This window comes from Homarus americanus, unplaced genomic scaffold (genome assembly GCF_018991925.1).
Source record: "Homarus americanus isolate GMGI-L3 unplaced genomic scaffold, GMGI_Hamer_2.0 scaffold48354, whole genome shotgun sequence".
Taxonomy (NCBI): Eukaryota; Metazoa; Arthropoda; class Malacostraca; order Decapoda; family Nephropidae; genus Homarus; species Homarus americanus.
In genome coordinates, this window is record NW_024723833.1 from 1,999,891 (window position 1) to 2,027,165 (window position 27,275).

At 36.3% G+C, this 27,275-nt stretch overlaps 1 protein-coding gene across 2 annotated transcripts in view; it reads left to right on the forward strand.

The window, feature by feature from the left end:
* The first annotated feature begins 209 nt into the window (after window positions 1-209).
* The window catches only part of LOC121863727 (probable 18S rRNA (guanine-N(7))-methyltransferase), a 34,468-nt gene continuing 7,402 nt past the window's right edge, over window positions 210-27,275 (forward strand). Inside the window, exons 1-6 of one of the 2 annotated variants that reach the window (XM_042362476.1) lie at window positions 210-296; window positions 7,053-7,090; window positions 8,135-8,313; window positions 15,300-15,493; window positions 22,029-22,157; window positions 24,251-24,354. In XM_042362476.1, the coding sequence (XP_042218410.1) occupies window positions 258-296; window positions 7,053-7,090; window positions 8,135-8,313; window positions 15,300-15,493; window positions 22,029-22,157; window positions 24,251-24,354 (683 nt within the window). In that variant the 5' untranslated portion in view covers window positions 210-257. Of the gene's footprint in view, window positions 297-1,505; window positions 1,564-7,052; window positions 7,091-8,134; window positions 8,314-15,299; window positions 15,494-22,028; window positions 22,158-24,250; window positions 24,355-27,275 lie in introns of those variants that run through there. The other variant, XM_042362477.1, reaches the window with a different exon arrangement.

Here is a 27,275-nt window from a genome sequence, read left to right on the forward strand (position 1 = left end):
CAATGCGTAACAGAGACGTGACCGATCGCCCAAGCGGCTAACGAGCCGATCAGTGGTGAAGAGGATAAAAGTAAAAGTTAAGGTGCTCTATTGTTTCCCTTTTTAATGTGTGATTTTATCAATATATATATATATATATATATATATATATATATATATATATACACTATATATATATTCGGTAATTCTAGTTTGTGATGCTGTCAAAAGCACTGTTAAAATAACTTGCACGTGTTATTGTTTACAATCTGAAGAACATGTCGAAAAGGCCAGAGCTACAGGCCCCTCCTGAAGTGGTGTGATGCTGACACTTTATATATATATATATATATGTGTGTGTGTGTGTGTGTGTGTGTGATAAGCTGTATTTTATTATTTTATTTGTTAGTTGTGAAGGGAAGCGGTCAACCCTAAATGCTACGAATTCAAAACTTTTGGATAATTGACCAAGTGTTTTCACTCATGGTCGCGTTACCTTATGGTACCAAACCCCATGTGGAGAGGCCGTAAGATTTACGTAGTGGATATTTTGCCGTGACCAGCAAAATTCGCACTAACGCTATTGGTAAAATTACATATTACATCAACCAAAGAATCTGATGAAAAAGGTATTATCTTATTTAGGACATAGCGCGCCAGAAAGTTATAAACGGAAACATTTAGTTCTCGCTATTCTGAGCATTTTGAACCCCAATTTATACCATTCGGAAATGGAAAATAGCGACTCAATTGAATTTAATTGATTTTACGTAGCTCTCGGTCCGCCTGTGAGATGTTAACGGCGCATCACGCATGCACAATTTTGTGACCAAAGATGTATTATTGATATCATCATCATGCAAATTTTTTTATTACCAATCACATTTGATTTATTCAAAGGAAGCAGCCTGGGTAATCCATTGACCAGTCTCACAATAGCCATGGTGGAGGTTGGTTGTCGTTTGTGCATCTATGATTATTTTAAGGGTATTATTGCGTTTATACACTGTTCATTCCTACCACTAATCTATTATCATATTCGAATAAGACGTCTAATTCTAAGATAATTTTCATATATTACATTACTGGGGGAAATGTATAATAACGGAGATAGCGTATCCAAAATTTTCTTTATTTTCTTCCATTAATCTTCCGCCATTATCGTCTGCCTCTCCTCCAACACTGCTGGTCTCTTGCGTCTCCTTCATAAATCATCACACGACCAATCAAAAGCGTTTTGTTTTTTAAACCAATTAAAATGATTTTGGGTTTAATTCGCGGTATATTTGGCCCAATCAAATTCGAGTTTTACTTTGGGTCTCATATTTCGAAATTCAAGTTCAGTAACTTCAGTTCCGATCATGGCAGTCTGCGATGGGTGTCACTTCAATCATATGGAGCTGATTGCGAGTTTTTGGGAAAAAGACGAAGAAACTGTAGCATTTTTTCGATCGCATGGTGTTCTTCCAACCTCAGTAAAGTGTACTAAGAGCAAGACTGAATGTAAATATCGCAAAGACCAACATATGTGACGTTATGTAAGAATCTCAGAATCCAATGGCGCACAAGAACCAGGCCAATAAGGTAAGAAATAGGTGATTCCATCATATAGTGAGATTCAGTTAGATTTGGTTTTTGTTTTTCTAGTGTTTTTTGGTGTATTTTGCCATGATTTTTTTCGGAAAACGTCCAATGAAAAAAAAATCGAAAAAAACCCGCTAATATCCCCCAGAAATGAAGGTCATATTCGGTCTAAACACACACAAATACAATCGAAAAATATATTTTTGACTTTCTAACAGAGAACGGTGTGACAATGCAAATTTACCATTTTAAGTTTATGGCCGAGTCTTACAAGAAAGATGATCATTCTATCCAGTTCTTACGTATCCCTGGTCCTTCCACTTCTAACTAAGGTATTGTACTTTCGAACGTAGCGCGCCGCAAAGTTTTTAACTACTGAAACATTTAGGTTAGTTTAAGCTAGGTCTACTGGGGGTTTGGGGTCGGAGCCCCCGGTTAGAGGTTAGGTTAGATGATTCGTTTTCGTTTTCTCTCCCACCCAAAAACCCCAATTTCCCAGGCTTTCCCCTGTTATTGTTGGGGTGGGGGGGCAAAAAATGAGCAATTTCCGCCAAAAATGAAGGTCAGATTCGTTTAAAACACACCAAAATACAGTGGGGTATGCTATAACGAATCTAATTGGTTCTAGAACCTTGTTCGTTATAGCATTCGTTCGTTATAGGATTAATCCGTTCCAGGCCCCCAAATACAACCACTTAACACTGAAAAATATAATATAAAATTGTAAAAATTGTAAAAAAAGTGCATAAATATCATTAATATTTGTAATAAAAAAACAATAAATTAGAAAAAAAAAAATTAAATAATGTTCATTGTAGGAGTTTCGTTCGTTATAGCATTCTCAATTTTATAGGTAAAACCGTTCGTTATAGGAATATTCGTAGTAGGATCCGTTCGTTATAGCATACCCCACTGTACACTGTAAAAACATATTGGTCAACTCCTTGGGACTCATGTTCTAAAGTTAAAATTTACCCATAATAAAAAATGTTTTTCTGATGCGATTGGTTCAAATCTGAAATTCGTTTTTATCGAAAACCACTCGTTTTGGATTTAGCCCCCCTCCCTCAACAGAAATTCTGTTATTTATGAAAAATAGGGGGTAAATGTTTACAATACAGCTATCACTAGAAGTTGTTTGTTGATTTACTTTATTTTTGCTATACTTATTATTTTGATTTTAAGTACCGGGTATATTAAAAGAAACGACAACTTTCTATTATAATTTTAAGTATTTTTTAGGATTTTTTTATTTATTCGGTCAGTTTTTACTTATGCACCGGTCTTTGTTTGAATATTAAAAATATGTTTTTCTGATGATATTTGATGAGTTTCTAACAAATTTGATATTCATTTCCGCCGAATATCTTTAATTTTTGCCCCCCCCAACAATAATGGGGGGAAAGCCTGTGAAATTTGGGGTTTTTGGGTGGGGGAGAAAATGAAAATGAATCATCTAACCTAACCTAACCCCTAATGTCTCGGTAGTTAAAATTTTGGGGCACGTCATGTCCGAAAGTACTATACCTTAATTGGAAGTGGAAGGACCAGGGATAAATACGAATTGGATAGAATGATCGTCTTTCTCGTAAAACTCAGCAATAAACTTAAAATACTCGTAGGAGCACAAATGACAACCATCCTCCACCACGGCCATTGTGAGACTGGTCAATGAAATTACCCAGGCTACTTCCTTTGAAAAAAGTCAAATGTGATTGTTAAGTCAAGTTCTATGCATTGTCATTTCCATTTCTGTGTTTAATATCATGTTAATAGTGTGTATAAAGAATTTAAACCAAATCACAGATTTCCTTTTGATGATAGCTGTTTTGTAACCTTTATGAAATAGAATGTGTTAAAAAATGGATATTTTTAAAATATATGTTACTTAACATTTGTGGTTATGAAGAACAGACCTAACCAACCTAATCGAACAAACTAACCTAACCTTACCTAACATTCTCACCGGGGACCTTCCGGTATATTAAACGGAAAGAACTTACTATGACATGGTGAAATTTAAGGCATTTTCTGGACATGAGATGATGCGGGCGTTTGCGGCGAAGTGAATTACTGTGATGGCAGGAAACGTCGAGCCACGGTGTTGAGGAAGCTATGAAGGATTATGCCAAACAAATTTCTTTCCAGTAGGAAAGCACAGGGATTTCCACAGTGTGGACAGTCTCTATCTAAAGGAATAATGCCGTGATCTTTAAACAATTGAAGGGTCTCGTTGTCTTTATCCCTAAATTCGCAAATTACGTCCATGTAAGACTGGCGACAACCTTCACACGACATGCTGAAAAACAAACTGCCCTGGACGCGGGCGAAGCGCCTCGGCTAAGCACGGCCTCGTTATCCCCCGGAAGACAAACTAGTGTGCGCCTCGTCGCCTAATTATCTGTGAAACGAGAAATTTGCACAATAAATGATAATCACATCAGAACTGACTGATGAAAATAATGTAAGAAAATAAATAGTAATAAAAACAACTCATCTGCGGGTTATTCCTATACAGTATATTAACAAAAAATAGTAGAAATAATAGTTCTATCGATTGCGTGTTCTGAATTCCCGGTACTCTGTGCTTGCTAACTTATACAATATAACCAAACTAAATCTTACCTAACCCCCTATCCAGGGGCCCTGACCCCGGATCCCCGGTGGACCCCCAGGCGCGCTATGTAATAACCCAAACGAACAAACAATTTGAGCAACAGTATAGGGACAACAGGTGCTCTAATTATATTCTTTTTAAAATTCAATAACATCCTTATTATCAATTTGTGACGGAAGTGTAATATAAGAAAATGATCATAGAAAAAAATAGTTCTATCGATTGAGTGTAGTAAATTTCCGGAATTCTTTGGTTGCTGTTTACTGCAATATTACCACGCTATTTAATTACCCGCCATTTTACTGGGAGTGCGCTCTGATTGGCTAAGTACTTTCGGTAAAATTATCGTTTCGGTCATCCAGCGAGTTTTAGGAATTTAAGTTTCGGAATCAGTAGTTTAAACAATTCTAAGACACTTTTCTTCTATAGCATTTCTTCCACTCATGATTACTTTCAGAGAAAATCACAAAAAGGAAAATTTTCATAGTTTCTCTAAGTTCTTGGAAGATGAAATTATGTTCTTCCAATGGTTTTTGATGTGCTTTGAACGAATCTGATCTCCATTTCTACTGCTATTTTATTGAGGTCTCCCCCCTTGTCTAAGTATTAATATTTCTTCTAATACCTACTATATATACAGTACCTGCTTTTATTGTACCATCAAAACCGTTTTATCGGAAATTATCATGTAAATAGATAAGAAATTACCATTGCAATAAATATATTTGCCAACTAAACATAATCCTGACAGCTCTGTCCTCTTGCTCAATCTTAATACTATACAACCCATGTTGTACTGCTTCCCCATTATACTTATGTTTTTCAATTCCACTGTAATTTATGTATATACTTATAATATAAATACAAAATAAATAAAAAATAATAAATAAATAAAAAAAATAAATATTGGAGTGATAACCGTGGTAACATTCTGAGATGTTCTTATTATCACCATGCTATTGTACTGTTCCAGATGATACAAAAGGTTACATAATACTTCTTTGAGATAAATGTATAGTATATATCAGGTGCCTACAGGAGAGCTCAGGTTCTCAACTGGCTCAACCATGTTAATATTGTTATTATTATCCACTCTGTATCTCTGTTTTTCTGGCTAATTAAACTGTTTCAATTCAATTCAATTCAATAATGGGGGACCCCCAGTGGGAACCAGTAGTTTTGAGTGGGGAAAAATCACCAAAAAGTAGTAATTTGCTATAGAAATGAAGGTCAATAATGCAAAACCTAACCAAACCTAACCCCACTCATTTGTAATGATACAAACGTCTGTGGAAAAAATTAACAAAATCAAGCAACTTCTGGTGGGTAGTGGCATTCTCAGACATTACCATATTTTTAAACTTTTTACTTTTATCCTCTTCACCACTGATCGACATCATTAGCTGCTTCGGCGATTGGTCATTATCTCTGTTATGGACTGATGGCAAGTACTGGGCATGGCTGGCTCCTGAATGTATCTGAACCTACTCCAGTGCTTGTCCAGTCTGGTCTTGAAAGAGTTCACACTCAGTGCCGTCACAACACACTCTGGCAGATTGTTTCAAGAGTTCACAACTCTCACTTCAAAATAGTTACCCCTCACAGTTTTCTGAACTTGCGGCTTCTTGAACATTAAGCTGTGACCCCTTGTGGGGCGAGCATCTGCCAGCTCCAGGTAAGGACACTCGACTAAGTAGTGCCCCTTGAGATGCTTATACACCTCAATTAGGCCACCCCTTGCCTGTCTGTAGTATGAGCTAGGCGATTGCAGGTGTTCTAATCTCTTAGGGTAGCTGAGGTGCCGAAGTGCTGGCACCAACCTGGTGACCCTCCTTTGGACATTTACAATCAACTGACAGTCCCTAGTGTATCTGGGGACCAGATGGGGTGACAGTACTCCAGACAGAAAAGCACTTCACTTTTGAAAATCGTTACAAGGGACAGACCATCTACATATCTGAACGACCTTCTTATAAGACCTAATAATTTAGTTGCCTAATTCACCTTGTTCTCACAATGACCCGAGAACTTCAGCTCATTGTCACCATACACACCTAGGTCCTTTTCACATTCAGTCTCAATTAATGTATTTTTTTTCGTCCCGTTGGGACATATGATACTCCTCCTTACCTTTGGTAGGTCCCAGGTGCAGCCTTTTACGCTTCGTGGCATTGAATCTCAGCAGCCATTTCTTCGACCATTCTTGAAGATCACAGAAATACTTCTGCAGCTCTTCACAATCTGCTTGGTTCTTAATTTCCTGAAATAACTTGGTATTATACGCAAACATTTGTATGGAGGAGTGTATACCTTCTGGCATGTCACTTAGGAAGCAAACAAACAACAGCGGGCCCAATACACTGTCCTGTGGTCCCCCTCATGGGTACACAGGACGATTTCATGCCATTAATCACCACACACTGCTTGCGATCATGGAGAAAGTCTCCGATCCATGCAAGAACATAAATAGAAGAACCTAACTCACCTATTGGGTAATTATTCCACAAACATTGGCATAATATCAAGCTCATTTGATGACGGATAAATCATATACGGTAATGTATTATTACAGGGGGTATGTGGCCTTTCGGAAAGTTTCCATTTTTTCCAAACGTCATCAAAGGATTTCGTGATTTTATGCTTGTTAAATGCAAGATTACGCAAGTTGGTTTTGCAGGCAAACAGCATTTATTGAAGAAATTGCATCAGTGCAGGGCAATACAGTACTGCACTGTACGTAGTTTATAACAGCGCTCACTATTATGAGCCACTGTAGGGAAAATATAGAAATGAAAAGTTGTTTCTTACCTTGCAATTATCAATGAAAGTTGTGACAGATTGAGTTGTAATGTTGTTTTTAATTTTCTTGCAGTATTATGGAGTTGATGAAGCTCGCAAATACACTCAAAAGTAAGTAACAATATGCTGTTATTGTATATTGTCTATTTTAAGCCATGTTAAAAGAAGAGTTTAACTCTGCATTTTAACCAAGATATTCATCAGAATAAAAAAAATCCTATGTTACAAGAATTACAATAATTTTTATTAGGGTGATGAAAATTCATTGGAATCATTGCATTGTTAACCCTTAAGCCCCGGGTTAGGGTGCTGCTGGCAGTACCCTAACCCGGGGTTAAATCGAGAAAAAAAATCAACATTTCCAAAAATAATAAAAAATAAATAAATCTAAAAAAGATGGTGGGAAAATAGGCGGATGTTCTGGAACATCACCCGGGGCCTAAGGGTTAGTGTCTGTTTAGTGAAGAAATTTGGTGGTATACAGTAATTTTATTTACCGGTAAAACAATAATGATTCCCAAGTTTCAAAATACAGTACTGTACAGTAGTACTGTATTGGTCAAGATAGGTATTTTTAAGTATTGTACAGTACAGTATAGGGACATACTATATGTGTTTACAAAGATGTTGCTAGTTTAAACTCAGTACGTATTTGTACACTCGCTCCAAAAGGTATCTTTACGGAGGGTTCTGATGAATTTCAGAATGAACACTGCAATTCCTGTTGTCTCAGTAGTACAGAACTGCATTGTCAAAATCTTTCGTTTATTGTGTCATATTGTATCACATAAAATCTTAGATACATTTTTGTCCAGAGCAAATGTACCTGTGCTCTAATTTTTGCACCTTCATTTGTTGTTGTTGTCTTTGAAACCTTCATGTTATCTTCCATAATTTTCCGTACTCTCTCAATGTTATAACAATTCTTTTTAGGATATTCCTGACAGATGCCATCAAGGCAAGGATTTGAAGATACCAGTGGATAGAGACCCTAAATTTGCCTCTAAAATATTGATTTAATCACTAATATGATAACCATAACCTGATGCTGCTCTGTACTCCATGAGAGACCTGTTTTATATAGACAAATATTAGATCCATGTAAAAATGCAATTACAGTAGATAATACTAAAAAGCATTTAATTCTATCAACAGTACTCGAGTGATTGAGGTCCAAGAAAAATGTACGGAGCGTGCACTAGAGTTGTTGGCCCTCCCAGATGACACTTGTGCCCTACTGCTGGATATAGGTTGTGGCTCAGGGCTCTCTGGTGAAACTATAACCGAACAAGGGCACATGTGGGTTGGCATGGATATATCTCCAGCTATGTTAGGTGAATTTGTTGGTTTTGTTGCATGAAGAATAATTTGTATTTGTAGTTAGTAGGTAGTAGGCAGCTATAAAACAGGGAGGTACTACCGCCTGGGAAGATATTGGAAGCATAATGTATTGTCTAATGGTAGACCCTGCTGCCATATGTGACCAAGTCCTGGGTTGGTGATCTGACTTTCTGCCCCATTTACACACAACTGCAGGGTGTCAATTGTTTCTCTTACTATTGACAACACAACATACATGCTGTATATTGTTTCTCACTCTCAATCTTTTTTTTTTAAATTATTAAAATTTTTCTATTATTAAAATTTTTATTTTTATTATAATTTGTATATATTTTTATTAATTGTTATTATTATTATTAATACAGTAAACCCTTGTTATTCGCGGGGTTTAGGTTCCAATGAATGGTGCAAATAGGCAAAACCAGGAATGGTAACTTATACGGTACTACCTTAGTGCACTACAGTGAGTTCTGCTATAACGCGTGTTTTGATAACGCGAATTTGCTCTAACGCGATTTATGAATTCGGAACAATATTTGTATAACGCGATCGCTTGTTTGCTATAACGCGATTTTTGCTTACTATTTCTCCAATTTTGTGGTATTAACTGTGAATATGGTAAAGAAGAATATCTCCAAAAAGCATTCTGATGATAGAATTCCCGGTGATTATCGTAAAAGAAAGGATATAACACTTGAAGAGAAGCTTGATGTTATCAACCTCAAAATCACCCTTCTCCCCCATCAAGTTACATTCATATTTTTTCAAGGTAAAGTGTTAAATTTACTGTATGATTTCATTATTAGATATGAATGTAACATTTATTTAGACTGTGCTATCCTTTGTGTTAGGCTAACTACTAAATTTTTTCGATTTCGAGTAATCTGCACCTAACCCTATTTTCTCCATAAGCCCTGTTATTTCTATTACGCGATTTTCTATAACACGATATTTTACAAGAACACAATTATCGCGTTATAGCAGAACTACCTGTACTGTACTGTATACCTATACCGTACCAAACAACCAACCAGCCGCGGCAACACTCATCCCCTCTTTTTACTTATCTAATAATTCAAATTTCATTGTCAGGGTCATCACTGACTTCTGCCTTTTACATTTCACTCCACTAGCATCACTAGCACTGACACAAGATAGTCTTTTAGGGGCCATTTCACACAGAAACACTAAAGTTTTGAGAGTACATACAACATGAGATGGTGCATCGCAGGCAATGGTTGAGCGCAAACAGAGGAAGAAGAGACACTTCTGGCACATGTGGTGACTCATTGTGCTGCGGGAAAAGGCTTACAAGCTAGCCACCATAGCAACCATCTGCTTACCACGAATGGCAAGGGTCTACTGTATTATTATTATTACTATTAGTATATTTTCGCCTTCTAGGTTCCGATGTGGGCTTTACCCTGTTAAAAAAAAAAGTCATCCTCTGTTAAAAGGGCAATGACTCGGGCTGTATTAGACATTACAATATTACTGTACTATATGCAAAACATCTTGTGTGTGTCTGCTAGACCAACTTGCACTGTTCCATAACTGAATAACCTGTTATAGTTTCCAGAAAATGTGTAGAGGTGTACAGTGTCTGATTTACTTCAGAAGATTTTATGTTAGAATTCTTCCTTGATTTTACTCTGTATTTAATGAAGTGATTAAACCAATGTGTACACTCTTCTTTTGCATGTACTTTACTTTACTGTACTGTACAATACTCGTAGTATCTGTGAGAGTTTGGCTGTTCTATATTCCTTGTACACCAAACCATATTTAACAGCCACTGTATTGTACAACTATTTGATTATGCTGGACAGTTAGTACAGGTTGTGTTATCGTATCTTTGATGGTGTAGCTCTTCCAAAACGTTGTTGCAGTCATATTGTTGTCCTTGTTCATAGCTTCAGCCATTTGCCTCATGGTATTCTTGAGATAATATCTCTTGCACAAGGCAATAACACCTTGATCTAGTGGCTGAATAAGTGAAGTCACGTTCGGAGGGAAGAAGGTCAAGTTTTCGTCATTATTCACACTGCACAGGTGTTTAGAGTGGCGAGATGCGTTGTCCACGCCTTCTTGTTTGATCGCCAAATTACTGAGGGTGTGAGAGGGTGGCGGGCAGCCGTCTAGCGTGCCCAGAGACGCGTCTGGTGGGAAACGTTAGGCGCAAAATTTAAAATATGATGCGCCTTGATTGACTCGCGCAAAATAGGAAAGATTCGTTTAAATTAAAACATTGTTCCTTAATTGTGGGTGTTGCTTTAAATCAATAATCTTAAATCGATTACCGTTAAATCGACGTTCTACTGTTCACTACGTACATTGAATATTTTATGTGGTGTTATTCACTAAATTTTGGTTTAAATTTGATTTTTTTTTTACAGGATTAACCCACCAAGGCACAGGTCACTGACCCACATCAGGGCATGGGGGCAAAAATATAATAATAATAATAATAATAATAATAATAATAATAATAATAATAATAATAATAATAATAAAAATAATAATAATCATACAGGTTGTACCTCTCTAGTCCGGCAACCTCGGGACCTGACCGGTGTCGGACCATGGAAATTTCCGGACCATGGGAATTCACCCTTTTCCTGGATAGATAGTGACTTGTGCTTATGCTTGGAAGCACTAGCACCATTTTCTCTGCTTCATGGTCTCTTTGAAGACATATTGAAGGGTTAAATGTCGTACAGTAGCTTCTCAAATTTCGCGAGTTTTTAATTCGACGTTTTCTATTTGAACACAAAAAAAACAACACATTTAAAAATTTTGACGGTGGAAACTCGAATTTCGACGGGTTTGAACGGCCCACCAACGTTCAGACGATGTGCACAATCGTGTAAACAACGTCATTTCTCTTAAGTACAAAAGATTCATTATTGTTTATTACTGAAAGTCTTTTTGATTGAATTAATGTTTGTGTGTGCAAAATGAGCAATACAATTCATTAATAATACGTAGAATATTAAAACACGAGGAAATGAGACAGCATTGTTTTCGTTGATTACACATAAAACTGAAGAAAATAAGACCCTGGTTGTAGCTGTAGTAAAATTAATATGGTTGTTTTAAGTAATGTTATTTAATGTTAATAAATGGAACAATAGAAGTAGCTAACGATAATGGTAAAGAAAAAAGAGTGATCATGTATGTAAGTGCGCACATGTGAAAACATATCGTCATTACTTTACATAAGAATATGAAAGCAACACTTATTTACTGTTCATATATATTTTAATTAATGTTTCTGAATTTGTTTTTATTGAATTAATGTTTGTGTGTGCAAAATTAACAATACAATTTATTAATAATACGTGGAATATGAAAACACACGATGAGACGAGACCGCTGCCTGCATTGTTTTTGTTAAAGCTTACAAAACCAGTGACTGATTGGTTCTACATATAAAACTGAAGAAAATAAGACCCTGATTGTAGCTGTAGTAAAATTAATGTAAAAAGATTAATATGGTTGTTTGAAGTACCTGTAATGTTATTTAATGTTAATAAATGGAACAATATAAGTAACTAACCATTAATGGTAAAAAAAAAGTGAGACTGCACGTATGTAAGTGCGCACATGTGAAAACATATCGTCATTACTCTACATAAGAATATGAAAGCAACACTTATTTACTGCTCATATATATTGAAGGGTTAAATGTTGTACTCTGTATAGACAAGCAGAGAGAGAGAGAGAGAGAGCAGCCGAACTGCTGGATGTAAACAAACCTTAATTTCCCGCGGCTTTGTTTTTTGGTTTTTTTACGGGGATTAGGCCACCCGGGCACAGGTCACTGACCCACATTGGGGCCTGAAGGGAAAAAATGTAATACTCCTGTAATAATAATAATAATAATTCAGATAAGTAAAAAAAAAAATAATAATAATAAATGGCTATCTACCTATTGGACAAACTAAAATCGTTCCGGACCACAGAATGCCGGACTAGAGAGGTACAACCTGTATTTATAAAAACTAATAATAATAATAATAATAATAAAATAAAGGACCACAAGCAAATACACACAAAAAAGATCAATGGTAAGTAACAATATATGTATGTTTTGTTGTCAATGAGAAACAATTGAGACCTGCAATTGTGTAAATGAGGCAGAAAGACAGATCAGCAACCTGGGACTTGGTCACAATTTTTGTGATGCTCTGGGGGTAATATATTTAGCCTTAGTTATGAAACCTCTTAGAAAGATTCATTAATACATACAATACTGTACAGGTTATCTCACATCACATCTAAAGTTTGTACAGGATAAATGGTGAAAATATAAAAGAATTTTATTTGTAAAGTTACTTTCTGGCTGGGTAGGTGAATGACATCTTGCTATTTGAAGCCTTCATCTAAAGCATTTCGTAATTTTTTTAATTCTTTAGATCTTCAGTTTTTCAAAATTGGTCCATTGTACTACTGGGCCTCCAATAATTGAAGGATAATGGTGAACTAACTCTTGATTTAAAATGCCCATTATTTAAGTATTTGTTTGGAAATACTGTACAGTATAGTATATGCACTGGGTAGCCCTAATCCATTGCTACCCAGGGCTCATCAATATTTGTACAGATCAATATATAATCTTTGACATTGAAAAATGAGTAAATTGAAAGAACATTTTACAATAGTTAGTCCCCACTTAACGCGGTCAATTGAACCCAGAGGGTCCCGCAAGTATGAAATCCGCATTAAGTGAACAACAGAACATATGGGATTAATTCCAATAGAAACCGGCCCGACCCCCAAACTCCACTTTTTGAAGGCACATACCTATGTTGTAGTAAAAATAACATCTTAATTTTATGATGGTACATGCACACAATTAATACTTAAGAGAAATACAGTCGCCAAGTTAATGTCCATTCAAATAATGGACTCAACTCCCTCCCCTCTCTCACACTACACTCGCTGGCTCTTCCCTCTCAGAGAAATTTTTGGGGGAAAACCACTAAATTTTAATAAATAATACCTCAAACTAAAGTTAGGATAATACAATTGACATTGCTGGATTCCTTGTAAGACCAGGAATATTTTGAATATAAATGTCATATATTTTGCACAAAAGATAACATAGTTACCTAGAGAAAAATTTTTATCTAAAATTTGTATGTTTAATGAAAAATATATGATGTTTATATTCAAAATGATCACCAAATTATAAGAATTCCAGCAATGTAAATTATATTCTGACCGGGTAATTTGTATGAATTTTATGAGCTAAAACAAATATCTTCAGTTAATAAAAAAAAAAATAATCTTCACAACACTATCTGTCAATCAAAGTACCCCACCTTGCCTCCCCCCCTCTTCCAACCGCGCGGTCAGTCCCAACCCTCCCCCCCACCCCCCACCAATCCTCCCTTCCAGGGTTTTTAACATTTAGTATTAAATAATACCTCAGATTAAAGTTAGGATAATATAATTGACATTGCTGGATTCCTTGTAAGACCAGGAATATTTTGAATATAAATGTCATATATTTTGCACAAAAGATAACATAGTTAATTTGAGAAAAATTTTTATCTAAAATTTGTATGTCTAATGCAAAAATATGATGTTTATATTCAAAATGATCATCAAATTATAAGAATTCCAGCAATGTAAATTATATTCAGACCGGATAATTTGTATGAATTTTATGAGCTAAAACAAATATCTTCAGTTAATAAAAAAAAAAATAATTCTTCACTGGGTAACAGATGGTCGGTCGGTCCCTCCCTCCCCCCCACCCCCCACCAACCGTCCCAAGGAGATGTGTGGGATAACCACTAAATTTTAATAAATAATACCTCAAACTAAAGTTAGGATAATATAATTGACATTGCTGGATTCCTTGTAAGACCAGGAATATTTTGAATATAAATGTCATATATTTTGCACAAAAGATAACATAGTTAATTTGAGAAAAATTTTTATCTAAAATTTGTATGTCTAATGCAAAAATATGATGTTTATATTCAAAATGATCACCAAATTATAAGAATTCCAGCAATGTAAATTATATTCTGGCCGGGTAATTTGTATGAATTTTATGAGCTAAAACAGGCAGTCAGGCAGGGTGGGGCAAATCTAAAAATAGCGTCTGGAGCCGGACACTCACCGCGTATATGTGGAAAAAATCCGTGTTAAGTGAAAGTTCAGCTCTGGCGAGGCACCGCATATATGATAAAACGCGTTAAGTGAAACCGCGTTAGGCGGGGTAATACTGTACTTTTTTGCTACATTAATAATAATTTCTAACCTATTGCCAGTCTTATGTATAATTCATTTACAATATACTGTTCAGTATAGTCAATAAGTCTTTTTGGTAAAAACCAGGTCCCTAGCAACCCAAAAATTGTCATTCAAAATTTGGAAATTTATTAAATGTTTAGAGACTTAGTTACTATATAAGTACATGCACTCTTTGGTCTTATAAGTTCTGCTAGGCCACAAACCCACAAAAGCTTTATCAACCGCCTTAGTTCAGTCCTCGAGTCTCAAGTTAAAATTCATCCTCTCTCTTCCCCTGCTGGAATTTAGAGTTCATTGTGTACTTTTCCTGATTCATAAGAGAAAGTTTCTATGCAAGGGGTAACAATGTTGAAAAAATTGCTTGATATAAATCAAGATTATTGGTGTATTGTTTTGTATATGAACAGAGAAGGAACTTTTAGTTTTGTTGTAAAGTACAATATATGTTTTGCTGCTTGTGTATCTTGAGATTTCTCACTTTCTTCAGTTTATTTTGATCTATGATTGTTTTAAATTTTATTTCATGTTTTGAATAAAATTTTTAATTGTGCATAATCATTTTCATATTGCCAATTTTTAAAGTGGTAGTTTGGATTATAAGCACATGGTAGACTTAAATTATAATAACATTAATGTATATTCAAAGTATATTCAAACATTTAAATCATTATGTATTAAATATTGACTAAGACAACTGTTGTACATGCAGGCACTGCCTTAGAAAGAGAAGTCGATGGTGACATAATGCTGGCAGATATAGGTCAGGGAGTTCCCTTTCGTGCTGGAATGTTTGATGGAGCCATCAGTATTTCAGCCGTCCAGTGGTTGTGTTATGCTGATACATCCAACCATAAACCTGCTAAGAGGCTCTACAAGCTCTTCATGACACTATTTGCAAGCTTGGTAAGACATGTACTAACTATACTGATATGTTTCTGGAAAATCATTGAATTCTGTTACATTTCTAAACTCTGGTTCTTACTGTCATTCCTTTAGTTAAATAAGAAACTGATGGATAATATGATAATTTGCTAGAGAGTGTACAGCAGTGCATATTTGTTCCTGTTTGTAAATTAAATGATGTGATGTTGGTATGGACATTTGTAATTGGAAACAAATGTAGAGTGAAAATTTGGGGTAAAGTTTATAGAGCTCGATAAATGGATCAAGTTAGGAATAAAGAAGTACTGTAGTATGAGAGATGAAATTAGTGACATTTAGTTGATAGTGGAAGTAATTGTGAGATGGTTTATACTGTACTTGAAGAGATCAAATTTAAGGCATATCAGTTCATGTAGTTAAAGAATAAGACTAAATGGTGTGCAGAGACAGACTGATGAAGTACTTGTTTGAGACAGGTAAAGGCCAAGCTTTATGTGCAGTTATGTGATAAAAGAAAAGGTCCACAGGAGCTGCCTTAAATATAGGGTTTGACATTACAGATACTTGATTTAGATGGGCTGTTAGTTCCTTATCAGGAGATTGTAGAATTGCTCCACATATGTCTGTCTGCCCAAACTTGCTATGAACAAGGCTTTTTTGTTTTTGGAACTTGTCATATACTGTACAGTGTACACTAAGGATGAGTAGAGGATGATGCACCTAAAAAATAATGGCTCTTTTCCTTTAGCCAAGTAGCTCTTATGTTATAGTGAGAACCTTTACGGGGATGCTACATAATTCTCAATTAGCCCCTAAAGTGTAATTCCACTGAATATATCAGTACAGTAAACCGTTTCAGTTTGAGTCATAAAATGTTAATACAGTGGTCCCTCGGTTAACGAACACAATGCGTTCCAGAAGGTCATTTGTTAACCGAAAATTTCGTTAATCGAAACCATTGTTTCATTGGGATTTTGGGAAATTGGTTCCAGCTCACCGAAAATTACATAAAAAGTAAAAAAAAAAGAAGAAATGCAGTAAAGTACATTTACTTTGAGGTGTGTATGTAGAAGGCTCCTGGTTGACGATGATGATGATGAGGGGAATTAGAAGTGGGGGTGGAAGAGAAATCACTCTACAGTATGCTTGATGCCGCCATTTCACCCATAACATTTTAAGTTCACTAGGTGTACTTCAAGATTATTTTCTTTAAATCAACACTGCACTGCACTATATATTGTCAATATGTTAAATAAATTTCAGAATGACCAATAATTGTACTGTAAAAACATAAAAATACTGTGTTCGAGAGACCCACAAGCAAGATGTTTCCTCCACTGAACAGAGATACAAACTGAGGCCTTGGTGGGTGAGTGAAGTGGCTGATGGGCACACCAAAAACTAGTTCCCTGTACTGCAATTATATTAAATAATTGTTAAAATGACAAAAAAATGTTAATATAAAACTTGGAAAATTATTGAATAGTACAACCTTCTTGATATTTATTCCAATTTTAACGAATGTAAGCCCTAGAACCGATTTCTGTATTGGCGGACTAATCTTCCAGCTGGTGAGCAAGCCAAAGCACGTCGAAACATTTTCGTAAGAATTTCGTTAACTGAATTTTTGTTCGTTAACCGAAATGAAGATTCTTATGGAAGGTAATTCGTTAACCGAAATTTCGTTAACCGTGGCGTTCGTTAACCGAGGGACCACTGTATAGTGATAATCCCCGTTACCCGGAACAATTAGCACAGAGCTCTTCCGGGGTGAGAGATTTCCGGCTAACCAGACTACTTTCTCAAACTCGGAAAAATTCCTTATCCCCGGTTCTTTTCCGGTTACTTATTGGGAAAAGTTTCCGAATGTCTAAACTAGACATCTTGCTCAGATGTCTGGGTGCTGGGGATATTTTCCTTGAGTCTAAACTACCGGAGTCCGTAAATGCAGTTCTAATTAAATTAGAAACTCCATTTCTTTACAATAATAATCCAGAATAGTTTATCTGAAAGTTTGGTTTAATAAATATATTTAAAAATTAAAAATCTATATGATATGGGCATGAATGAAGCTGTGTGTTACAGCAAAGACTGTTATTTTCCACTCCCATGGAGCTGTGGGGGATTAGTGGGTCTCGTGTAACTGACCTGACCTGATGCAATGTCAGGTGGAGGAAGGATGGGGGGTTAGTGGTCTCATATTACTGACCTGATGGAATGTCGGGTTACCCTTTCTTGGGTTGGGGATTTGTGAGTCTCATGACCTGAAGATATCTTGAATAAACACAAAACCTAAAGTATTTTTAGAGAGATTGTGATAAGTACGGATATACTGTAAGTATAAATGAGCAAAGTTGTATCCCTTCAACATTACATTACAACATTTTAAAATATGGAGTGAGAAAGCAGAAAGATGTGGGTAATTAGAGAGATGGAGTGGAAATGAGTGTTGCCAAGTGCTCCTCAACAGCTGATATTTAACTCACTACCATGCAGTCACACGCACACAAATTTGTCATACAATAAGACCTTCACTCCTCATGCTTGCTGTCTTAATTCTCTAGTTGGGTGTGTGTGTGTGATGTTTGGGTGTGTGTGGGTGGTGTAGGGGTGTAATGTGTGGGTAATGTTGGTGTGTGTAGCACAGTGTGGGTAATGTGGACTGAGAGTGGTGGAGGCGAACCTTATTGGTGGGTGAGAGGGGGAGGGTCGTGCGGTCAGGTTTCCCCCCCCCGTCTTCACTCAAGCGTGGCTAATTGTGATTGGTAGATGAATTTGATACCATAATGATTCTTAATAAATTGTAACCAAGTCCCATGTTGCTGATCTGACTTTCTGCCTCATTTACACACAATTGCAGGGTCTCAGTTGTTTCACTTACTATTGACAACACAACATACATACTGTAGTATATTGTTTCTCACTATTGATTTACTTTTTTGTTTTTTTGTTTATGGTTATTATTTTTATTTATATTTATTTTTTATTAGTTTGTTATTAATTATTATAATAATAGTTATTATTATTATTATTATTATTATTATTATTATTATTATTATTATTATTATTATTATTATTATTATTATTATTATTATTATTATTATTATATTTTCGCCCCCCAGTCCCTGATGTGGGACATGGACCTGTGCCCAGGTGGGCTAATCCCCGTAAAAAAAAAATAGATAAATAAAAATATTTTTATATGATATAACGATGGAATCCCATCCTTTTATATAAAAAAAATTAAAGACATGTTGATGCCGGAGTCAATAAAATCAGTTCTAATTTCGTTAGACACCATTTTTGTATCAAAATAATCCTGAATACTCTATCTAAAAGTTTGGTTAAAAAAAAAAGCTCTATATTATACGAGCATGAAGAGCTGTGTTACAGCAAAGAGTGTGGTATTTTGCAAGAGTAAACGATGCAGCTCATAGGAGCTGTAGTTATTTACACAAACACCACTGTACACATACTATTGTTCATACTGTAAACAATGATGTATACTACTGTATATATTGTACTCACCAGCAGATCCTGTCATCTTTAACCTAGAGTAGGCAGACACTTCACTCAGCTGACTGTAATAAATAACTGTAATCATGTCTTAACACTTATGATGGAGGTTGGGTGGGAGATTATTGGGTCATGTTACTAACCTGACCTGATGCAATGTCAGGTCACCCATTGTTGGGTGGGGATTAGAGGGTCTTATGACCTGAAGATGTCTTGAATGACATTATTTTTTACTTATGATGTGTCTTCATAGTACTCAAACTATCCAGCCAGGAGCGAACTCGTAACAATGGTTTTAAATTAGACAAATTTAGATTAAGGTGTGAAATAGGTAAACACTGGTTTGGAAATAGAGTAGTGGATGAATGGAACAAGTTACCAAACATCATTATTAACTCGAATACGATGGATAGCTTCAAGCATAGGTTGGATGGATATATGAGCAATAGGGGTTGGGTGTAAATGGGACTCCCCAGTATGCGCCAATAGGCCCACTGCAGTTTCCTCCATTCTTATGTTGTACTATACTGTATTGTATATGAAGGGTACAAGTATTAATAAGCACAGATTATTAATGTAATGTATCTTTACCAATTAATGAAAAACAAATAAACAATATTGTATCATGAATGAGGCAGTATTTACTGACAGTATTTATGGGTAAGGGGATGGGGGTGGCAGCGCGGCCCATTCCAATGGACTCTTCCCCCTCTCCCTTCCTCACAGCATTCATAAACTTCTATTTGTGTTAGAGAGATGAATTTGATATCATAATGATCCTGAATAAATTCTCTATAAGACATTTCCAGATTGATATCCTTAAATGACAAGCTGAATAATAAAGTAAAAATAAGTATTTTACTGTATATAAAGGGTACTGGTATTAATAAGCTCTAATTATTACAGTTTCTGTCGCCAAGTCTTTATGTAAAGAACTAAACAAAGATTTATTTGAAATACAGTTAACCCTCACTTTACGCGGTCCCACATTCCGCGTTTCCACGTTTACGCGGTGCCCTGCCGGAACCCAGGATGCTCACATTCCGCGGTGCGTGTACCCCTTTACGCGGAGAGCGGCTGGCGAGCCGCGCCATTTTTGGATCCAAACCTCCCGCCATCCGCCATGTTGTGTAAGCGGCGCGAACATGGTGCGCACAAGGTCGCCCAGTCATCAAAACATTACCAGTTCTTCACCCGCCACCCACCACAGCCGGCCCAAGTCAGTGATAGTGATAATTATGGTGAGGATATGGACTTATATGGACTTTGGGGAGTTTGACAAAGAGGCCCTGCAAGCCTCTGTGGTGGATAGTGATACAATTGATACAAGTGACACAGGTGAGGGCCAATAATCTGCCCTCTGCCTCGGAACCAACCGCCCATCCCCGTGTGCCCAGCCATTTTTTCTACTAATGTAAGTGTTAAAAAACCTAATATTATTGATATTTCTCTTAATTATTAATTGTGTGTGCATACCATCATAAAGTTAAGATAATATTTTTACTACAACATAGTTGTGTGTCGTCAAAAAGTGGAGTTTGGGGATCGGCCCGGACTCCATTTCAATTAATCCCATATGTTATGTTATTCACTTTACGCGTTTCTCACTTTACGCGGGACCCTCCGGGTTACATTAACCGCGTAAAGTGAGGGTTAACTGTACTCCTTAAAATTTGATACTATAATATCCTGACTAATGGGGTTAGTTATACAGACTTTTCCCTGTGAAAAAGCCATAATTTTGAGCAGAATATTACTGCAGTAATTTTGTACTGAATGTACAATGCTAAAGGACTAAAAAAAATTATTGCTTGTGCAAACTATGAGATATACTCAAATTAATTGGTATCTTGCAAGGATTTCAGCAATGCAAGTTATATTCTGTGAAGTTAAATCTGTGACATTTTATAAGAGAAAACTTAAATTAATTCATCCCATTAATCATTATCACCACCATCTGCCCTCCCTGCTGGCTGGGGGGAGGGGGGTGTTGACAGCCAGGAGGGGAGATTAATGCTATGTCATTGTCAGGGACTCGGGATTATAAAAGGCAGAGAGTTTTAATTTTTTTGCTTATAAAATCCACTGACTTGACTTAGCAGAATCTAACTTGCATTCCTAGAAATCTTGCAAGACAGCAATTAATTTGAGTATAAACAGCCCATAGTTTGTACTACATGTATACAGTACATAAAATTTTTAGTAATTAACTTAGTACTGTATATTTGAGTACAGATTGTGATAATTTATGCGGTTGTTCATCATTTGTGGTTGCAGTTGCGAAGCTTCGTGACATCACTTGTGTATGCGTCGCCATATGCCCTCGCTTATTCGCTGATCAGTTGTCTAAGTTGTCTCAGAAAATTATAAAGTAAAATGTTAATGTGTGTGCTGTGTGTCTTGACATGTCACCTCACCACCTGACTGTCACCTTACCCTTTGCCTCGTTAGCTCAGCTCGGAATTACATTGCTTTAATACTGTATTATTTTACTTTTTTTAGTATTGTATGTACATTAAAGAAATATTTGTTTGCACAGTAATTATATATAGACCCAGAGCAGAAAAATCCAGCGTTACCCAAGAGTTTGGTCTTCCCATCCACACATCAACCATGTGAGGATGCAGCTGAACATGATGCAATCTTTCATAATGTCAGGAACCCTTGTCCCCAGGCCCTGAGCAGAAAAGTTTGGAGTGATTTTCTTGCAATTTTCTCAGATTTTCCGGTAATTGCACATTATTTCACAAAAGATATTTACTCCTAGACCCAGAAATAATTTTTTTTTTTTTTACAGATTTCCCTTTTTTTTCTTCAGAAAATGCTCCTGATTTTCAACCTTGTAATTTGTTCCCAAACCTGGAATTTATGGAATTTTCCGGAAAAATTCTGGGCAAATTTAAATTCCGGCTATTGGTGAATTTCAGGTCTGAGGGATTCCTGCTAATGGAGATATTACTGTATTATATTTACTCCTTTAACTGAGAGGAAAGGTATTGCTGCTCAAATAATTTTGTTGGTTGTTTGTGTTTTTTACCAGTCTCGAGGAAGCCGAGCTGTGTTCCAGTTCTATCCTGAGAATGACTCTCAGGTGGAACTGATCGTCTCACAAGCCATGCGTGCAGGATTTACTGGGGGTCTTGTGGTGGACTACCCAAACTCTTCAAAGGTAACCTACATTTTTATGTATTTGTTTTTTTTTCTTGCATTTTTATTTCTTTGGGACTTTCTTAAGGAAAGAGAATATTGTAGCTGAACAAATTATAGTTTTAATCATGAATAAGATGAGAATAGAGAGGAAAGGAAGGCATTTCTCCATTTATTTCCCCCTTCTTGAGTGAGAGAGAGGAAAATGTTGCAGTACTGTATCTCTGCCTTCATACCCTCTTTCTTCTCATTCTCTTGAGATGATAAGAATTGGAAAGAGGAGAGAAAACTAGAAAGGAGGAGAGAGAGAGAGAGTAAATCTTGTTCTGTGTGTGTGAGAGAGCACACACATGCCTGTGGTTGCATGTATTTGTGAAATGAACTGTTGTGTCAATCATATAAGTACTGTACTGTAAACAGAGACTCAGCTGATGCACCCAGGGAGGCATGTGATTGATTGTGTTTCTCACACATTCACTAAACATTTTCCATGGATTTTTTTTTGCTTGCATATTTGTAACTAAATACTTTCCAATTTTGCATAATAAATCTCATGAAAATATAATTAATTTTTGGGGGTTTACATGAATTTAAGGATAATAGTTTGAGGCTCAAAACATAACCTCTTACTGTATATAGGTGCCACTGATCTACAGTTTTCAGAATACTGTACCTATATTTACAACCCATAGGGTCTGTCAGAACTGACCCGTGTGGAGAAGATGGAAATGTACTGAAACATTAGCACAGTATGCACACCACTTGTAGTTTAGGCAGGATATTATCAGTGCCTCTAGTTGTAAAAAATTACTGATACAGTATTATTAAAAGATTGTTAACTCTATGTACTGTATACAGTAAACTAAATGCAGTATACTGTAGTATACACTTTTTTAATAACATTGGATATCCATTCTGTTTATTGAGAGAGAAGATATGGTAGGATCTATCCACTTTACAGAAAACATGTACCAAGTACTTTACCCTGCATTAGCAAATTTACATTTTTAAGTTATTTTATTTTCCTTTTATGGGGATTCCCCTGGTTAAACAAGTAGACCACTTTTGAAATCCTCTATCCTTTGAGGCATTTATTATATACAGCTCCTCCCCGACTTATGACCTACTCGACTTACGACCACCTGGACATAGACTGCCTCGGTCGTACCAAAATTTTGTCAAATTACGTATTTTCGAGTCCCAACATCAGTGATTGCGCTGTGTACTAACAAAATTATCATTTGTAATTCACTTTAAAATGGCTGGCAAGCTGAAAAGTGAGAGTTTTGTGGTGCTGAGAAGAAAAAGAGACACCCATTTTAGATTTTCTATGTATTATTTAAGCATTTTCGGTTTACGACCATTTCGACTTACGACCTGGATGTGGGTTCCTAACCCCGTCGTAAGTTGGGGAGGAGCTGTATATTTCTATAAACTCTTCTGTCTTTGTCTTCATGTTCCCATAAAAATGGCAGAAATAATACTAGTGGATTTTAAATGCTCAATATATCTAATACACATACTGTAGTAACAACTGGTTGTATGCTGACATGGATTGTGTGGCATTCAGTAGTCAATCAGGTTAGTTCTTGTACTTCCCATGATGGATTAGGTGGTCAGTTGACTCCAAGTTGGGTACAGCATTACAGTACTTGGAGCGTGTTAGGATCAACTTCCTCTTAATTCTAGCTGGTTTGATTACTGAACCACCCAAGATCAGGTTTAAGTTCAGAAAAGTAAGATTGTTCCAGAAATCTTATTCTTTAAATGACCCATGATCAAGTGACCCCAGTACCCTCCCTCCTCTGTGGTGGCTGAGTGGGCAGGAACTGAGGTGGCTAGTCCAAGAGTGTTGAATTCTTGCTGAGCTAAAACAAAGCAATCAATTAATGAGTGTGCTTAGTAGCAGTGAAAACTCTCCCTCTACGGGGAACTGCGATACTAAGTATCTCCTTTTGAAGAATTCAGTATGGTTGGGAACTGTGATTTATTTTATTTTTAGATTGGGACTAATATTAAGCCTCTTATAACCTGGGTTTTGCCCCCTATAGACTTGTTGACCATACCTGGTCCCAGTTCTATTGTGAAAGCCTTAAGTACATTTGATTTTGACAGGCTAAGAAGATATATTTGGTGCTGATGACTGGAGGAGGGGGTCCACTACCCAGTGGTCTACAAGGTGATGGTGGCAATAACAATCAAGCTCTTTACCAGCGCAGGTGGGTTACTCAATGTATTTGTGTGACAGTTGTCATGCATTAGATTTGATGATGTTAGATATTTACAAAGGAAGAATGAGTAAATGTAGAAGTTGTTTAAAATGTTAGAAGTACAGTACTGTACCTACTGTACATTGGTAGTGAAATATTTGAAGAATATCTTCAGCATACCATCTTACTCTGGATTTTGTAAATTTTAAGACATCATTATTTATTGATATGTTCATTAATGGTTGTGCCACTTACTTGAGTATCCAGTATATCATTAGCCATAATCCACTTTTGTGGACCATACAATTTCATCCACATAATCCGGTCCTTGAGCATCTTGTTATATCCCTTCTAGATAATCCTGTACTAAAATCCATCACTTTGTTTACACATTATTCTTCATAACTTTATTAACACACATACTCTTTATATGTTAATTTTGCACCAGTATTTTACCTCACGTACAACCCTAAAACCTTTTATAGTCAACTAGGAGTATTCTGATACTAATGAAACTGCTGGACTGATTTTTCTTGAAGCATGGAGGGTGTTCAGGTTGAGAGTTTGGAACATCTTATAGTGTGTTAGTAATATTATATCTTAATAAGGAAGGATTGTTTACAAAATATATTGTACTGTAAACTTTTCTTAAGTGGAGGTCTAACTTTCATACTTAGCTTGGTAAAACTTGACATACGGTACAGGCAGTCTCCGAGTTACGAACAGGTTATGTTCCTGTACCTTGTTAATAAATTGGAATAGTGTTAATTCCATAGTTTAGGTTTGGTTAAAACACATCCCTACCCATACAGAACAGCAATGATATACCCGGTACCATACCTACCAAATAATGTAAATACTGTAAATATAGTGAGGTTAAAAATACAGTCCTACGCCGGTGAACGTCCTAGATACGTTCTTGGAAACGTGACGTTAACCGAAATGGACGTTGTCCGATCATCACATAAACTTTGTATTTATACTTACGTGTATGTGGAATACTATATACGTACATATACACTTTTACTCTTAAATCACTACTGTAATGTGATACAGGTGATTAATTTTTATCTCTTGTGCAAAATACATGACGTTTATATTAAAATTATTCACTGTTTTACAAGGATTCCAGCAACGCTGGGCAGTTGGGGGAGAGAGAGGGAGGGAGGGAGGGAGCGAGCGAGGGGGCGTGGGGGGAGGGGAGGTAGTACGTTTGACAGTTGGCACCGGCCCAAGGTCTAATGCATGTACCTGTATATTTATCAGTTCTTAAGTGACTAAGCTTCTCTCTTATAAAAAGCCAGTGACATGACCTGGGTGAATATAATTAACATTGCTGGGATTCTTGTAAGATACTGATTTATTTGAATATAAACATGCAGTAATTCGCACTAGACATAACAATTTTAGTACCGTAATCAAATTAGTATATGTGCACTCCAGCTTTGCACTAAGGTCATTTATTTCTTTTACGTATATTTTAGTATGGTGTGTGCATGTAAATGGATGAAAATAAATGAAGAAATTTATGTAAATCTACCCAAAAATACAGTTGAAAAAATTTATATTATAAATGTACTACAGTATTGTACTACATTGTTTATATCTTGAGCAAAATATATGACGCTTATATTTAAATTAATCTCTGTCTTGCATGGATTTCAGCAATGCAAATTATATTATCCTAACTTTAGTCTGAGATATTATATAAAATAAACATAAAGAAATCACCAATCTTTTATCTTGAACACGAGGGTGGCAGGAAGAGGGGGGGGGGGACAGAATGTCTGGCGTTTGTTGGTTTTTTTTATTTGACATAAGATTTGACAGTTGGCGCTGAAGGCCTGCCTGCGTGTTTATTTATCATTACTTAAGAGTGGCTTAGCTCTTCTCATAATTTGCCACCCAAACGACCTGGGTGAATATAACTTACATTGGTGGGATTCTTGTAAGATAGTAATTTATTTGAATACCTGTATAAACAAGCTATATTTGCAATAGACATAACAATTTTAGTACCGTAATCATTTAGTACATGTACAATACAGGTTTGCACTTCGGTCCATTGTTACTGTACAATATTGACTAAATTCACTAGATAACGTACGCCTGGCAGCACAATCTATAAGAATACGCGATGCATACGTGACTGTGCCCGCTCTAGGGCCATTTAGGTTCGCTACGTCCCATTATTTGATTTTTTTTTTTTCAATTTAAATTTTAATTGTTTATTCCTTGATAGAGGAAGCGGGATCCTAGTGCTGTCACTTGGTACCCCTGTACCATAACACCAGAAGCAACTGGCCAGTGTCACAAGTATATACAGTACAGTAGGGGGCAGTGAAATTTTGCTCAAAGCTGCACTCTTCAGGCATTGTTCCTTATACATATCTAAGACTCCATGCCAAATTTGAAGCTGATATGTCGAGGTTTAGTCTGCCGCATTTTCTACTGAAATTTTTAAATTTACCTACAGTACTAGCCAAACAGCCGCTGTTCACAGAACCGGACAAGACTCCCTACACTGGCTGCCGCTTGTGACCGATACTTGATTAGTGATTATGCTGGAGCTGCCATTGCTACTGCCACCTTAACTGACTATGGCATTATCACAAAGGATGACAAGAGTCAGGTTATTGGACCACATAAGCTGCGGGATGCGAGACAAAAATACCGATTTAAGAGGCAAGAAATTGAGATGGCTAGTTTAGATAATTTGACGTCTCTCTATTTTGATGGTAAGAAGACCGCCACTCGTGTGATGATAAAGAATGAGAAGACCGAGAAATGGAGTTCGAGGATGATGGTGAAAGATCATTATGTCATCATGGTTGAGCCTGGCAATGAATATCTCACACATGTGACTCCCAAGACTGGACACGGAAAGCAGATTGCCAAAACTATTCACGAGTTTCTGGTGGAGAAAAATC